General features: G+C 61.2%; 2 protein-coding genes across 19 annotated transcripts in view; one reads left to right on the top strand and one right to left on the bottom strand.

Moving 5' to 3' along the window:
* Nucleotides 1-317: 317 nt before the first annotated feature.
* On the bottom strand, nucleotides 318-5,818 carry NTHL1 (nth like DNA glycosylase 1). 4 transcript variants are annotated; one of them, XM_042922835.1, is made up of 6 exons: nucleotides 5,616-5,814; nucleotides 4,422-4,648; nucleotides 3,527-3,697; nucleotides 2,558-2,717; nucleotides 619-724; nucleotides 318-544 (listed from the first exon to the last, which is right to left on the bottom strand). In XM_042922835.1, the coding sequence occupies exons 1-6, from the start codon at nucleotides 5,797-5,799 to the stop codon at nucleotides 421-423; spliced, it is 972 nt and encodes a 323-aa protein (XP_042778769.1). In that variant the 5' UTR covers nucleotides 5,800-5,814; the 3' UTR covers nucleotides 318-420. The 4 variants fall into 4 exon arrangements, with proteins under 4 accessions (XP_042778769.1, XP_042778770.1, XP_042778771.1 ...); XM_042922836.1 differs by lacking the exon at nucleotides 5,616-5,814 and adding an exon at nucleotides 4,730-5,326; XM_042922837.1 differs by lacking the exon at nucleotides 318-544 and having other exon boundaries at nucleotides 632-1,175; nucleotides 5,616-5,818.
* Nucleotides 5,819-5,868: 50 nt separating this feature from the next.
* Nucleotides 5,869-15,476, top strand: part of TSC2 (TSC complex subunit 2) — a 36,150-nt gene continuing 26,542 nt past the window's right edge. For 7 of the 15 annotated variants that reach the window (XM_042922828.1, XM_042922826.1, XM_042922827.1 and 4 more), the window contains exons 1-11: nucleotides 5,870-5,987; nucleotides 6,431-6,597; nucleotides 7,602-7,688; nucleotides 9,091-9,201; nucleotides 9,992-10,136; nucleotides 11,127-11,244; nucleotides 11,699-11,747; nucleotides 12,118-12,243; nucleotides 12,558-12,631; nucleotides 13,911-14,037; nucleotides 14,790-14,933. In XM_042922828.1, coding sequence (XP_042778762.1) covers nucleotides 6,460-6,597; nucleotides 7,602-7,688; nucleotides 9,091-9,201; nucleotides 9,992-10,136; nucleotides 11,127-11,244; nucleotides 11,699-11,747; nucleotides 12,118-12,243; nucleotides 12,558-12,631; nucleotides 13,911-14,037; nucleotides 14,790-14,933 — 1,119 coding nt within the window. In that variant the 5' untranslated portion in view covers nucleotides 5,870-5,987; nucleotides 6,431-6,459. Of the gene's footprint in view, nucleotides 5,988-6,028; nucleotides 6,206-6,430; nucleotides 6,598-7,601; nucleotides 7,689-9,090; nucleotides 9,202-9,991; nucleotides 10,137-11,126; nucleotides 11,245-11,698; nucleotides 11,748-12,117; nucleotides 12,244-12,557; nucleotides 12,632-13,910; nucleotides 14,038-14,789; nucleotides 14,934-15,476 lie in introns of those variants that run through there. The other 8 variants (XM_042922834.1, XM_042922832.1, XM_042922824.1 and 5 more) reach the window with 4 other exon arrangements.

Here is a 15,476-nt window from a genome sequence, read left to right as displayed (position 1 = left end):
AGTTCAGACACCAGAGCAGAGGCAACACAGCTCCTGCACGTGCTTCCCAGTCTGTCCCCAAACCCCTGGGGTGAAACAGCCAGACCCCCGGGGGCACCTGGGTGGCACAGTCGGTTAAGCGTCCGACTCTTGACCTCGGCTCGGGTCATGATCTTGCAGTTTGTGAGTTCAATCCCTGCATCAGGCTCTGTGCCAGCAAAGAGCCTGCTTGGGATTCTGTCTCTCCTTCTCTCTGCCTCTCCCCTGCTTGTGCTCTCTCTCAAGATAAATAAACTTAAAAAAAAAAACCAAAACCAAAACCAAACTCGGACCCCAACTGCAAACAACTCCCAAGCTTTATTACAAACAGGCTGGGGCTCCCCAGCAAAGGCACGCAGCGCACTACCCAGAACGGCATCCGGGGCCAAAGCACCATGGTCCTCAGAGGCCCCGCGCGGCCGGGCACAGCGTCCGGTTGAGGCAGCCCTGGCAGCGTGGGTGGACGGGCAGACAAGTCTGCTGGCCGAAGCCCACCAACAGTCCGTTGATCTCGCCCCACAGCTCCCTGTGAAGGTGGAGGGGGGCGTCAGCAAGGGCGGCTGACTGAGGGGAGCCCTGCCCGCCCCTACCCTGCCGCACCGGGGCAGCCACTCCTCCAGGGCAGCACGAGTCTTCTCCGGGGAATTGGTCGCCGTCTTGGTCCACCCGAGTCTGTTGGCAATTCTGTGCACATGCGTGTCCACCGCTGCTTGCAGACAGGACCTGCTTAGCACAGGGCACGCCTGCCGGCCCCGACGGCCCCAGTCCCTGCCCGGAGCCCCAGGCCCACCTCGGCCCTGGGCTTCCATGCAGGGCCCAGAACTGCACAGAGGGCGGGTTTGAGCCACAGGGCTTGGGCCCTCCATCTGGGGTGCAGCAGTGCCTCCTGGTCTAGGCACCGGCTGTGGGCGCCAGGCCGGGTGGTCACAGCTGGGTCCAGAGGGTTGGCTCGAGGTCCCGAGCCACAGAGCTTGCACCTGCCACTGCACGGTCGGGACAGAGGGAGTGTGGCCAGGCCACCTGCAGCTGTCATCTACTTGGGCCACAGCCCCTGCTCCACCCCAGGGCTTGGCTTGGTCCACCGCAGGGCTTGGCCTGGGCACCTGCTCACGGGGGCTTCCTCCTTCCTGCCAGCGGCAGTCCCCGCCTTGTCTCTACTTCGCAAAAGAGAAAGTGAGTCCCACATCTCTTCCCTTCCCCCCCGGCTACCGATAGTCTGGAAAAAGGCTCAGGCCCTCCCCAGACCCTGACGGAGGGCACCCTGGGAGCACAGGGAGAGCACACAGGCATAGGGGTCGCACTGGTGGGTTACCAACCCTCAGTTTCCTCCTCTGTAACATACAGGTGACCACATCGCCTGTCACCCAGAGGCCTACCCTTCCCAGTTTCTCCTTACAGGTGGCCATGCCCACAGACAACCAGAAAAGGTGACATCTGACACTTCTTCCTGGTGTGTCTGCTGCTCCCAAAGTCGGGTCGCCTGGGCTGTGGGCCCTTCCCCCAGGAGCCTTGCGGGACCCCTCCTGGGACTCAGGCAGCTGAGGACAGCCACTGTCAAGATAAGCTCAAGTATCTGTTGAGAGGCTGGCGGCTGCAGAAGCCTGTGGGGGTAGTGGGGAGCGGGGAGGCTCCGACCTAGCCCCCTGCCTGGCCCAGTGCCAGTCTCTGGGGCTGCCGGGGCTCCAGCCTTAACTTCACAGTCAGGGCCCTCAGCCCTGTGTGGCCCTTCCATCTGGGCGCAGTGCTCAGAAGGGTCCCCACCCCAGGGACCAGGCTTTAGTAGCCGGGGAAGCGCTGGGGAAGTTCCCACCTCCTCCCCAGCTCCTGCAGGAGCTCCAGAGGAGCCTGGGGTGGGGGCACACAGAGCAATCAAGGTCAAGCCCTGGTTTCTGGGCTGGCCAGGCTACCGCTGCCCGGCCTCAGAAGCCCCAACACTCTGGGCAAAGATCTGAAACATTAGCAACACCCTAACTGGGGTCTGTCTTCATTCGGAGGGCCACCGATGTCAGGAAATGGATTCCAGGAGGGGCTCCCCCCCCCCAGCTCCTCCTCCCTGTATCCCCAGCCCTTTCTCCTTCCCCAGGCTCCCCCTGCCTTTACCGTGCCTCCCCTGCCTATGCCCGTTCTCGAGCCTCCTACCGGTCTTTCTCCCATCTGAAGGCTTTGTGGATGCTGTTCCTTCTGCCTGGCCAGCCCCGCCTCACTCCTCAGCTCTTGACTGAGTTATCACCGCCTCAGGAAGTCTGCTCAGCTGCCCCAGACTGGGCCAGCTCCGACAATGCCACGCACAGACCTTGAGTCCGTCCCCAGGGCCTCTCAGAGCCCAGCACACAGTAGGTGCTCAGCACATAGGATCTCCTCCCACGAGTACCCATCTACAGGCGAGGCAGGCCCAGCTCAGTGCTGGAAACATCTTTCTGACCCCTTGGGCTAAGCTGGGGGTGAGGAGACGTGAGCTGGGGTTGCAGATCATAGGACGTGGGGAGCCCCGACGGCAGCTAACCCTGCCCCACCCTCCTTGTGGGTGTATGCCACTCACCGATGCCTGACACGGTGCCCCAGGCCACCGCCATGGCCAAGTGTGCCATCTTGGGTCCAACGCCTGGCAGTGCCACGAGCTCTGCCACAGAATCTGGGATGTCCCCGCCATAGCGCTGCTGCAGGATGGCACTGGTCTGCTTGATGTACTTTACCTTGCTCTGAAAGGTGGAAGGGGCGGTCAGCCCCGGAAGTGGACAGTGGAGTCCCGAGGCAGAGCCACAGGTGCCCAGAGCTGCCTGCCACCTGCCCAAGACACCCTCAGAGGCACCTGTCTGCATCATCCTGCCAGGAGGTGAGAATGAGCCGAGGGAATGAGCCTGTCTGCTTCCCACCCGCCTGGGCCAATGACATGTGTGTGGGGTCTAGCCCAGGTCCCCTGCCCCGTCATTCTCCCAGAAACCAAGTAGGCTAAGCGGGCCGGCCATGGCTCAGCAGCACCTGGGCCTTCAGGAAGGAAGGCTGGAGCCTGGGGCTCCCCCTCCAGCCGCCAGGCCAGCTGGGTGGTTCCCATTCTGTGCCTGCGTGGAGAGGGCTATTTAAAAACCATCTGACAAAACTGCGGCCCACGCCAGTGCCAAGGGGAAGTGGCCCCACCCGCCTGGCTGCCTTCAACAGATCCGCCCACTCGCCACCCAGTGCTCCATGGCCTGCTGGGGCTCCAGAGAGGAGGGTGACGCACTCCAGGGAGGCTTGGAGTAAACAAAGGGAGAGGTGGGTAGCCTCAGGGAGGAGAGGAAGCGCCAGTCAGCTGGGTGGGGAGGTGGAGGAAGGAAGGGGTGGGCTGCAAACAGGAAAGGCCAAGGAGGGAGGCCCCACAGCCCTGGGTCCATCTGCTGGTCAGTGGGGCAGGGGCTCCAGCGGGAACTCACATCCAGGTCCCCGTGGCCTGAGATGCCCCACCTGGCCTCCTGCACCCCCACGGTCTCCCCTCAGCTTCCTGACATCTTTCCCAGGCCGGTGGGCTCACCCTCCAGAAGCCGACGGGGTAGATGAGCGTGCCCAGCGTGCTGTCATCCGTCTGCAGGATGCTGTCCACTGTCAGGCCCCGAGCCCGCAGCCGCTGCATGGCACCCGCCGTCACCTGGTCTTTGGTTTGGCTGGAGAGCATCAGCGACAGCAGCACCTGGTACCTCCGCACCTGCTTGCACAGTGACAGGGACCAGGGGAGTGGCAGGTCCCGGGCGCTCACTGTGGGCCGGGCCCCAGCCAAACCCTGTACCACCTCCACCTGTGACCCTGGGCAACCCGTAGGGCGTCCACCTTCCACCCACCCTGGCCAACCGAGTGCATGCGGGGTCCGGCCTGGCGTTGTTCTGTTTTCTCACATGTGACATGGGGACAACCACGGTATCTACCTCACAGGATCATTGGAAGGTTTAAGCGAACGATCGCAGCGCTTAGAATCCCACTTGGCACGTGGGTGCTCGACAGCCAATGGCTGCACGTGTGCCTGTGACTGCTTCGTGAGTAACACCATCCGTGTCACACGTGAGCAGATGAAGCCCGAACAACTACGTGCACCCAGGTCCCTGGCAGCAGGGCTGGGATTAGAAGCGAGTTCGTCTAAGGATCAGGCTCCAGGCCATGAAGTGGAAGGAACTCTCAGCAAACACTACTGAGCTGGCCTGCTGCGCCTGGGCCTCTGCTGGCAGGAGACGGAGCAGGAAGCCCGGGGCACAGGTAGTCCTGGCCTGCTGAGCGGCCACCATGAAGCAGGTGATGCCGGTGGGCGCTCCAGGTCCTGCAGGTGAGGGCGTCAGCCGCGAGCTGCCACGTGTCAGGCTGTGCCCCGCCCGAGGCCTGAGAGGAAGCAGGCGTCTTGTCCAGAAGGGCGTCCCCAGGCGGCTGGGGCCCCGGCCTACCTTTGGGGGTGCGTCGGAGTCGTAGCAGTGCTCAACCCCCAGCCAGTCCACAGGTGCGTCCTTCCCGCTCCTCATGGCGCGGATGTTCAGCAGCTGCTGCCGCCAGTCCCGGGGCTCCCAGCTTGGTGCCCTGGGGGGTTTGGTGTCTTCTTCCTCGCGATCGTAGGCCACATTCAGTTTTTGTGTCTTCCGCCGATGCCTCGAAGGGCTGGGGCTCTTCCTTCCTTCTGCAAATAGTGCCATTCCGAGCCTTCAGCAGGGGCCATAGGTGAGGGTGGGGTGTGGGTGGTGCCCTACCTGCTACTCACCCAGCATTATTCACTCCACAACCATCTACCGCAGCGGGGGTGCTCTGGCCTCTGCAGGCCACACTTGGACGACTCAGCCCTCCTTACGCCACTGCCTTCCTGACCAAGTCTGCGTTAGCACAGGAGGACTCTACCAACAGCCTCTGCCATGGTGCCCCTCCCCCCCCCCCCAATCTAGTTTCCACACTGCGCCAGAGAGAAATTTCTGGCCCAAAAACAGACTGCATCACTTCTGCTTAAGTATCCTCGTTGCTTTTTCCTTGTACTCGCGGCGAACTCCAAACTCCACCCCAACATCACAGCTCCTGCCTAGCGGCCATTGTCACAGACTTCTTGCCCCGGTGCTTCCGCCATGCCTGTATCACAGTGGAGCTCCCTGTCTGGACTACCTCTAAGTTCACTGGGTGCCTATGAGAACCCCCCTCTGGCCGCCCCGCAGGGCACGTTGCAGGGACCTGCGGGTCTTGCTCACCCTACAGTTCCTAGGTCATTAATGCCTACGAGGATAAACCTAGCGAAGACCACGCCCCCCGGGAGGCACCCGCTAGCCAGCCGGGAAAGAGGACTTCCTGCTGCACGTGCCCGCGGCACCTGGTCTCTCTGAGAGGGAAGCAGCTATGAGGATAAGGCTGGTCGGCCCACAGCTAGCTTGGCACAAGTGGAATATCTCGGGGCAGGCTTCCAGTTCAGGACGATGATGGGGGAGGTGGGAGCGCCCGGACCCCGTCCCTGGGGACCCCTGTCCCTGTGTCCTAGGAACAGGGCGCAGGGTGGGAGCCAGGGCCGCACGTGGGAGCGACCCCGAATCCCAGCCCCCAGTCCCCAGCCCCTTGCAGGCCCCTTCCCCCGTTTCTCTCCCCAGGCTCCGATCCGGGCGCGGCACTACCTGCAGCCGCCTCTCCCTTCCAGAGCGGCGCGGCCTTCTCCCCACCCCCCCGCGGCCCGGCCCCCGGGCCCCGGCTGCGGCTCCGGGTCACCATCCTCACGCCCGTCGCGTTCATGCTTGAGTCCTGCGGACTACACTTCCCGGCGGCCCCCGCGACCACGTTACGTGACGCTCGCCCCCGCATTTCCGCCAGAGAGCGGCCAGGAACTACGACTCCCAGCAAGCTCGGCGGCCGCCCTCGGCCCCCGCCCGCCGCCGGATGTGCGGGTCGAGCTTCCGGCGGCGGCCCGTTTTGGGGCGGGGGGCGGTTGCCGGGGGTGCGCTCCCTTCTCCGCGCCGGGGCGGCCTGGCGCGCGGCGGGCGCGGCGCGGGGTGAGTGGCTCGCGGCGTCCCGACCGCAGGCGCCGTCCTGGCCCGCGGTGTGGCCCGACCCCGATGGGGCAGGGGGAGGCGGCCGCGCCGGGGGGGCCCTGCTCGGCGCTGAGGCGGCGGGGGCGGACCCCGCGGTGTCCCGGGTGCCGGGCTTCGGCAGAGCCCACCGCAGCCGGAGCCTGGAGCCGCGAGCGCTCCTTGGTGTTAAAACAGAGCGGGTGCGAGGGGCTCCCTGCTTCCGGCGCCACCCCCCGACAGGCCGCCCCCGCGTGGGGAAGAGAGAGGGGGCGAACGTCGGGGACTCCACCCTGTGCCCCCAGTCGGGCGGCGCGGCAGCCGGCCTGCTGTTGGCCAGGCCTGGGGGTCCTGGGGTCCCGGAGGTCTGCAGCGGGGCAGGTGCAGGGGAGTTGCTCCTGAGATCTCTGCTCGTTTCCTCGGCGCAGAGGCGGCCTCTGGTGCGTCCCTGCCCACCATGGCCAAGCCGACAAGCAAGGATTCAGGCTTGAAGGAGAAGTTCAGGATTCTGTTTGGACTGGGAACCCCGCGGCCAAACCCCAGGTCTGCAGAGGGCAAGCAGACGGAATTTATCATCACGGCGGAAATCCTGAGAGTGAGTGAGCTGCCTGCGTCCGTCCTGCCAGCCTGTCGGGAGATGCGGGGAAGGCTGGGTTTGGTCCCTCACCAGCTTCTGCCGGAGATGGGCTGCTGGCGACCGGCTGCTCAGGGCTGCTGTCCCCAGTAGTGCAGAGGCATATATGTCTTTCCTTCGGAGATTGAGGGAGTCAGGGTCCCGGGGACTTGGTCCAGCACACTAGAGGTAGTATTCAGGCGTTAGTGCAGGAAAACCTATCCTACGGACATGGCCTAAATGCCATGGCCGGCTTCCCCTTGTGATCAGGAGGGTAGCCAGGTGTTAACTGGTAATTTGTGAGTGGGTCTTTGTTTTCCCGTGTGTGTGGTGTGAATCCTTCCACCACACGCCTGGCACCGTGTTTTATAAATGTCGGATTTTTGCCCTTGTGAAGTTTCCCATTCAGAAACAGCCAAAACGTTCATCGGCTGGTGAACCTGTAAACAAAACGTAAAGGGAATGAGGCATTGACCCCTGCCATAACGTGAGTGAACACTGAAAACGTGCCGAGTGAGAGAAGCCCGGCACAGAGGCCCCCGCGTAGCGTGTGATTCCATGTCTGTGAAGTGGGCAGAACAGGTAAATCCACAGAGACAGAAAGTTTGTCGGGGCCCCGGGGGACGCGCCATGACTGCTCCCAGGTTTGAGGTGATGAGAATGTTCTGGAATTAGTGGAGGTGGTTGCGGGCAGCGTGAATGTACTAAAAACTGAATCGTACAGTTTTAAATTCCTCAAACGGCTGATTTTGTTATGTAAATTTCATCTCAACGCAAAGAAACGCAGCCTTGAAAAAGACGAGTGGTCTGTGGTCACCCCACTGAGACGGAGCAGTAAACTCCGGCGATTCCTGATTCCAGAAGGACCCGCAGCAAATCTCCAGTGTGGGAGATGCGGTACAGCTCTCGGCGTGGTCTGTGATTGGCGGTTGTGGAGACCTGTTGCCTGAGCACCGGCCCCCTTGCCTTCTTTCGTGTCTCTCCAGGAGCTGAGCGTTGAATGTGGCCTCAACAATCGCATCCGGGTGATAGGGCAGATCTGTGAAGTTGCAAAAACGAAGAAGTTTGAAGAGGTAAGGTTGGCCTCAGTTGGCTGCTGAATGGCGGGGAGCTGTTGGGAGGGCTTGTTCGGCTCTTTCTGGGAACGGGGTTGGCCGCTAACTGCTAAGCTTAACCTGCATCTTAGTGATGGGGAATCTTCTGGAAACGCGTGGAGTCTAACTCTTAGGGGTCAGTCACACGTGGAGGGACTGAGACGTTTCCAGCAGCTCCAAGAAAGGGTTTACGGCGACTGAAAACACGTGCTTGGGGCAGGGAAGTGAAGGAACGTCAGCAAAGGGCGTGAGTCAAGGCTTAGCAGTCCTGGTGTGTTCTGGGGAGAGGTGTCTGCTTGTTTCGGGCAGATGTTTGCGGGCTCTCTCCGGGCATCCCGAGGACAGAGTGGGCAGCTGTCAGGAGAGCACGTCAAGAGCTCTGCTGCAGCCTTGTCCCAAGTTTGCATGAGCGACTTGGGGGGAGACTTGGACTTAGCAGATTGGCATTTGCTAAGGGGGAGGGGAGAGCGACCAAGATGTCCACGGCAGGTCGTCTAAAACTTGCGGGCTACTCGTCAGCCGGAATAAATGTGACAGTAGGCGTCTGTGTTGGGAAATTGTGGGTGTGGGCAGGCAGTGGCCCGGCTGCAATCGCCTGAGTAGACAGATAAGCCCGAGAGGCTGGCAGAGTCCACAGGCTCGGTGTCTGCCTGTTGTTGTGGCTTAGGTTGCATCACTAGGAGTGTTGAGCATGGGACAAAGGAGGAGAAAGTTCCAGAGTATGCTGAAGTAGTCAGGATGTCGATGAGACAACATCTAAGAGACGTTTTAGTCCCCTCCTAAGAGAAGTGAGCCCAGGAAAGGGTGAGTGGTCAGGAAACCCTGGTCGAAGGGTTAACATGGAGAAGAGAAGGTGACGTGTGAGAGACTGACCCTGGGTAGCTGTGGGGAATAGGATCCCTCTCCGTGCGCTGAGTGGGGCTTAGTGAGAGGAGGCAGATTCCAGAAGCCCACACGGAGGTCTTGGCCATGGTGTGGTTCAGGGCGGCCCTCAGCTGGTGTGTGTACACAGGGAAGCCAGGGAAGCGGGGTTTCTGCCTCAGGCTGCAGACTTGGGACCGCCTGGTTCTGAGACTCCTTCGGCAAGCTCGAAAGGGGGTTCCTGGCTGATCTCTGGGGCAACCGGGACGACTCCCCTAGCCTGCTGCTCTCCTCCCTCCCCACAGGCTGTGGTCGGGACCTGTGGGGTTAAGTAGCTTGGAGCTACACCTGTGTTAGGTTCAGGGTCATGGGGGCTGTGCCCGGTACACGAGGCATGGGCTTGAGAGGAGTGGGTTCTACGTCCAAAGGACTGTTCCGCTCTGTGCTTTGCTCGTGGTACTGTCCCTTGAGTTGAGGGGCCAGCACACCCTAATTGCTGTCCCCTCCCTGCTGGTGGCAGCATGCAGTGGAAGCGCTCTGGAAGGCCGTCGAGGACATGCTGCAGCCAGAGCGGCCACCGGAGGCCCGGCATGCGGTTCTGGCTCTGCTGAAGGCCATCGTGCAGGGGCAGGTAACGGCGGGTGTGTGCGCCGGCGGAGCCGGGACGGGTGGGGGGGGGGGGGGTGTCGTGGGGCGGCCCGCTGACGGCCCCTGCTGTGCCGTGCGTGGACTCTCACCTTTGATGAGGGTGCGGGCGGGAGGGGGGGCTCTGCTTCCCAGGGGCTCCGCAGCAGGACCGCCTGAGTGCGCATCCCCCCTGGCTCTCCTGCAAACGGGGGTGCTCGTTCCTTCCTTCTCAGGAGCGTTTTGGGGTGTAAGTGAGGCGTTTCGTGTAAGTTGTCAGGGGCGTGCCTGCCACGAGGGAACAGTAGTTATGTGCTCTGGCTGCCCCCATCCCCCTGCCCCGGCCCGGCTGCCGTCAGCCTTCCCTAGAACTGCGGGCGGCCTCACCATTCCTGTCTGGAAGGCACCCTTCCCTCTTGGAGTTTTCCTCTGGTCCTCCAGCTGCTTGCAGAGGCCTGTCGCCTCCCAGTGCGGTTACACTGTATTTGTCATCGTGGGGGCACAGACGTGTCTCTTCCCAGCCACGAGCCCCATGAGGGCCAGAACTGTATTGTCCCCTGCTGTGTGCCACCACCGTGCCCGGAGCTCGCACACAGTAGGTGCTCTATACGCACACCTATCTGGAGCTGCTCCGATGTGCCCAGTGTGCCCCCTACAGTCCTTTCTGTGGGAAGGAGAAAGGGTCCCAGGGTCAGGAGTCCTGGAGCCCAGTGTACTTCCTGCACGGCCCATAGCTGCTCGGGAATCCCAGCTGGGGGGTCCTGGCAGGACTGCTGACCTTGTGGTTTTACCTTCAGGGGGACCGCTTGGGCGTTCTCAGGGCCCTCTTCTTTAAGGTCATCAAGGATTACCCCTCTAATGAAGATCTCCACGAAAGACTGGAAGTTTTCAAGGCCCTCACAGACAATGGGAGACACATCACATATTTGGAAGAAGAACTGGGTGGGTGCCGTGTCGGGTGTGAGGTTTCTCTGGCATTGGGGATCAAATTTGATCCGGGTTGCCGCAAGGCTGCTGAGGCCGAGAGCGAGTGCTGCAGTTTACAGGGATGGCCTGCAGAGGGCGCGGTACTGCGAGGTTCTGCTCACCTGTGTGCAACCTAGATCAGCTGCCCGTCTCCCGGGGAGCCTGTTAGAGATGCACAGTCCTGGGTTTCACACCAGCCCCGCTGGCTCAGAATCCCTGGAGAGTGAGGCCTTTTAGCGGGGCAGCAGGTGGTCTGAGTGTTTTGTAGGGAGAGTGTGCTGCTGACCCAGCATCAGTCTGTTTTATTAGAGTGCCCTAATTTCTGGGGTTTCTGGGGCGCTGGGGCCATCTCACCATGTCTTCTTCCTGGTCCTCTGCTCCGGGCCTGACCTCCTAGCCCTCTCCTTGGCTGGCCTTCCTCTCTTGTCCTGATGTGGTGACATTTCTCTGGGACTTGAGGTTTCTTATCACTGCTGTGGAGAGAAGAGGAAGGACAAGTCAGTCTGACTCGGGGCCAGAGATGGGCCTCAGCTGTCAGTTGGTCCCCAGGACAGGTGCTGACTTGAAGCCTGTCCTCAGGTTTTCTGAGGTTATTTGGCCAGTAGTCAAGAGTGGCTTTTTGTCTCTGTTGAGAGGCACTCGGGGAGGGGTCGGGGGCCAGGAATTGGCCTCCTGGATGTGTGCTTGGTGATGCTCACAAGCCCCGCATCCTGGGCTCTGAGCATCAAATGCACAAACTCTGCTACTGCCTCTTAGCCTAGATGCCCTCAGTGCATCGTGGGGGCTGGTAAATTCCCGGGTCCGTGACATGCTGACCTGTTGGGCTCCAGCGAGCCTCTGTCGGCTCCGTGCACAGCGTCTTGTCGCACGGGGGCCAGGGCTGCGGTTGGCTGCGGTGAGAGGGACTGGGGTGTCTTCCCGGGGAGGAGGGGAGTGGGCAGTATATTGTCCTCCCCTTCCCCCCAGCTGGGTTTGTGCTGCAGTGGATGGACATCGGCCTGTCCTCAGAGTTCCTTCTGGTGCTTGTGAACTTGGTCAAATTCAACAGCTGTTACCTGGATGAATACATCGCATCAATGGTCCAGTAAGAGCAGCTCCGATAACGTTCCTCCGACCGCAGTCCTGCCGCCTCGGGCTTTTATTTTACTCTGTGTTGGGAACAAAGCTGTTGAAGTCAGCAAACGAGGGGAGAGGTTGGAGGAGCCACAGCCACCTTCTACCTCAGTTGATAAAACGATAGCTTTTTCTCTTTTACAGACGAGTAACGTTGCCCGATGTTTCTTGACTATAAGTTTTGGTATCATTTCTTTCGAAACACTCTATGAAATTCGTGAGGGCACGGGTGGGGTCTTGTTGGTCTGTGTGCCCAGCCCTGAGCAGTGGCTGGCACAGAGCGGGCATCTGTCAGTGGGTGAGCGGAGCCCTAAGGGGGATGAGTCCTTCCTACAAGGGGGACTTGCAGAGTCACCAGAAAGTGAGACAGAGCCACGCAGCTTCTGGGAAACGTCCCTCCACTGACTTGGCATTTCTTCCAACAGCATGATCTGCCTGCTGTGTGTCCAGACTGTGTCCTCCGTGGACATAGAGGTCAGTAGCTGGTCCTCCCAGGGACGGTTCCTCTCCCTCTCCTTCCGGGCAGGCCAGCTGGCATAGTGCTTGACAGCATAAGCTCTGGGATCAAGGCCTGCACTGCCCCTCGCTGGTCGTGTGGCCCTGGGCTGGTTATAGTAGGAAGCACGATTGGTTGGATGATCTCCGCCGTGGGGGTCATGGTTGAGGGTGGGATGACCCACAGTGATGGGTGACACTCGTCACTCTTGTTCTAAGAAGGCCGCTTTGGCAGTGGGGAGGTGTGATAGTTACTGACTAGACGAAGGCGGGAAGGAGGCTGAGGGTGTCCCCCCTGCAGGTGAGCGGTGGGGCAGGGCCGACGTGACCCCTCTCTCCACCCCGTCAGGTCTCTCTGCAGGTGCTGGACGCCGTCGTCTGCTACAACTGTCTGCCGGCTGAGAGCCTGCCCCTGTTCATTGTCACTCTCTGTCGTACCGTCAACGTCAAGGAGCTCTGTGAGCCTTGCTGGAAGGTGGGGGTCTTAGCTATTGTTCTGGACAGTTCTTTCCTGATGGATAGGACAAGGCCCGTCTCTTCGGTGAATGGCCATCTGAGTCTCAGGTGGCCAGACCATGCCCTGGGGAGGGGAATCCAGTAGCATTTTCCCAGGCGGTTGAGCTGAGGTCAGGGTTTTGGGGGCATTTTGGAAGCTGCTGCCTCTGGGAGGCGATGGTGGAGGGCCAGCCGGACCTGGAGGGCTCCAGAACAGTGGCTGCGTGAGGCTGGCCCACGGGGCCCGGGGCTCCTATCTGCCAGTCTCTAACGATGGTGTGCTGTGTTTCCCAGCTGATGCGTAATCTTCTGGGCACCCACCTGGGTCACAGTGCCATCTACAACATGTGCCGCATCATGGAGGACAGGCGAGTGTGGGCAGGGCCCTGGGGGGACCGGTGAGGGCGAGGCGGCTTGGTCCGCGGCCACAGAGCCGCCTTGGGCAGGCTGGCTGTGCTGGGTCCTGCCTAGCAGAGGCTCACAGGGAGCTTCCCTGTCCCTCTGGTGCCTGCTCCAGAAGCTTGCACTAAAGCCAGAGCTTATGTCTCCCGTGCCTGGTCCCTGTCCTCTCTTCTGCCGGAAAGTCAGAGCATCCAGAACTGAACCCGTATCTACCACCCCCACTTCGGGCCTCCTCCGGGGAGGCTGCCTCACTGCTGATCCTGGTACAAGGCCCTTGCCCTCACCTCCCACAGTCAGGCTGTCACAGGTCTCTCCCCATCTAGGGCCTCCACCCCTCTGCCCCCCACTCTCCCCACTGGCCTCCTGTACCCTCTCGTGACCTCTTGGAGTCCCTTCCTCTGCACAGCAACTCCATGCCCTTTTCCCAGCACCATGGGACTGTGGCACCATTTGCTCGGAGCCAGGGTGGCTCCCACTGCTCTCGGGATAAGAACGAAACCCCCCGTCAAGGGTAGGGCCTGGGTGGCCCGCCTTGCCTCAGCCCGTGGGCCTCTCGCCTGTCCTTGATCTTCTCCCAGCCGCCCGAGGCCTCTGCACATGCTGCCGCCTCTTGCTGGCGTGACCTTGGCCGAGCTTCTGCATGTGTTTTGATGTAGCATGGTCCTTGGTTTCCTGACCGCCTGAGCCAGTTTTATTCTTTCTTTTTTTTTTAATTTTTTTCAACATTTATTCATTTTTGAGAGACAGAGACAGAGTGAGTGGAGGAGTAGTAGATAGACACAGAATCTGAAGCAGGCTCCAGCACTGAGCTGTCAGCACAGAGCCCGATGCGGGGCTCAGACTCATGGACTGCGAGATCATGACCTGAGCTGATGTCGGATGCTTAACCGGCTGAGCCACCCAGGCACCCCTGAGCCGGTTTTGTTCTATCCCGTGGCTTCCTCTCTTAGCTGTCATTTGAGCTAGAAACTTGGCATTTCCTTCTGTGGTTCTCTGGTTCGCACGTGTGCCTCTTACACTTCAGCAGCCGGAGGCTGGGGACTTTTCTCTCACCTTCGTGCCCTGGTGTCTGGCAAGTGTGGGGCCAATGCATCGCTTAGGACGTTGAATCTGGTTGTTGCTACTGGCCTGTGTTCCCTCCCCGCCACCTCTTTGCCAGCTTTGCTTCTGGCCCGTGAGAGCAGGGGCCTCGGGGAGGCCGCCTGGGCTCCGCTGACCTCTGCTCTCTCTGCGGAACGCTTTCAGAGCCTACATGGAAGATGCCCCGCTGCTGAGAGGGGCCGTGTTCTTTGTGGGCATGGCTCTCTGGGGGGCGCACCGACTCTACTCGCTCAAGAACTCCCCGACATCCGTGCTGCCGTCGTTTTACGAGGTACGGTGGTCTCTGTGCGCAGGGAGCAGGGTCGGGGACTCCACAGTCACAGGCCGGGCACAGGCCCATTCGAGGTGGGTCCTACTGCAGGGGCTGAGGTGCCGTTTGCAGCTTGGGGATGAGATTTAGGATCATTGGAAGGTTTTATCTTCAAGCAAACGTCGTATCTTACAAGCTTTATCTTCTGTAAATTAGCGTCAGAACCGAGTAAGATTCCCCCTGGTTGGTGGTTTTATCTCGTCAGGCGCTAACCTCACTCTTGCTGTAGCACAAGGCCAGCGAAGTAGCTCGCTGCCACGGTGCTGACAGTGTTCAGAGCGCTTGCCATGCACGTTGTCACACAGCCGTCACGGCCCCTGGTGAGCTGGGACCGTCACACCATCCTCTTAGCCGCCGCGTCGTGTCCAGGCTCACGCTCCATCTCCCGAGCGCTCTTCCCGCCGTGCCTCTGCCTCCCGCGGCGTGGAAGGTGCGGTCCCTGCACAGTGCCTGTCCCAGGGTGGCTTTCACATTCTGCTAGGCTGGTGAGCCAGTGGCCCAGAATTTGTAGTTAATGGTCTGGCTGAGTCCAGCCCTTTGGAGCCGGTGTAGAAAATGCTTGCAGGCTCCTAAGATCCTCTTTCTGTGGCCGTGACAGAAGTGTGGGGACCGAGTCCCCCTAAAGCCTCTTAAGCTAGGTTTGGAGGGCCGTGTGAAGGGGGGCTCCCTATGCGTGAGCAGGCAGAGGCTGACCGCCAGGTCTCTCGTTCCAGGCCATGACCTGTCCGAACGAGGTGGTGTCCTATGAAATCGTCCTGTCTATCACCAGACTCATCAAGAAGTACCGGAGGGAGCTCCAGGCTGTGACGTGGGATATCCTGCTGAACATCATCGAACGTCTGCTGCGGCAGCTCCAGGTGAGGCGGCGGGATGGCCGGCGGCCCAGGGCGGACCGCGACCGGGCGCTGGCCGGCCACAGGGCCCTTCCCAGCTGGCTGTGGATCCTCGGGTGCGGCAGGCTCACCTCACCGGGGGACGGCCCCCTGTGCGTTTTGCTCCCCTCCCCCCAAGTCTGCTGAGGCCACGCTGATGCTTCTCAGTGGTGTCATCTGGCCGCCCACTGAGGATGGCTGGCTTTGCCAAAGCTGCTCCATGGTTTGGAGCAGGAACATGCGGGCGAGCAAGGGGGCAGGCTGGTGTCGATCCCCTTCACGGCCCGTAAGTGGCTCCCCAGAGCATTCAGCACGCCGCCCGTGGCTTTAGCGTAGCTTTGGAGGAAGCGTTGGCCACATCAGGAAGGGGCAATGCTGGCGGCACGGGAGCCGCAGAAGAGACGAGGCTGTGTCTGGTGCGGCCTTAGGGCTGGGTCTCCTGGGGGACTAGGGTGGGTGGTGTGCCGGCGGCCAGGCCGGCGGGCGGAGGACTGGAGCTCGGCAGCGACCGGACTCTCGTCCCTCAGG

The sequence above is a fragment of the Panthera leo genome, chromosome E3, assembly GCF_018350215.1.
Source record: "Panthera leo isolate Ple1 chromosome E3, P.leo_Ple1_pat1.1, whole genome shotgun sequence".
NCBI lineage: Eukaryota > Metazoa > Chordata > Mammalia > Carnivora > Felidae > Panthera > Panthera leo.
Note: the sequence above shows the minus strand (reverse complement) of the source record. Positions and strands in the feature narration are given on the sequence as shown.

Coding starts and splice junctions, on each gene's coding strand:
- NTHL1 (XM_042922835.1), bottom strand. CDS start 5,799: ATGCGGGGGCGAGCGTCACGTAACGTGGTCGCGGGGGCCGCCGGGAAG. Junction 4,649..5,615: donor GAAGGGAGAGGCGGCTGCAG/GTAGTGCCGCGC, acceptor CACTATTTGCAG/AAGGAAGGAAGAGCCCCAGC. Junction 545..618: donor CTGGAGGAGTGGCTGCCCCG/GTGCGGCAGGGT, acceptor CCACCTTCACAG/GGAGCTGTGGGGCGAGATCA.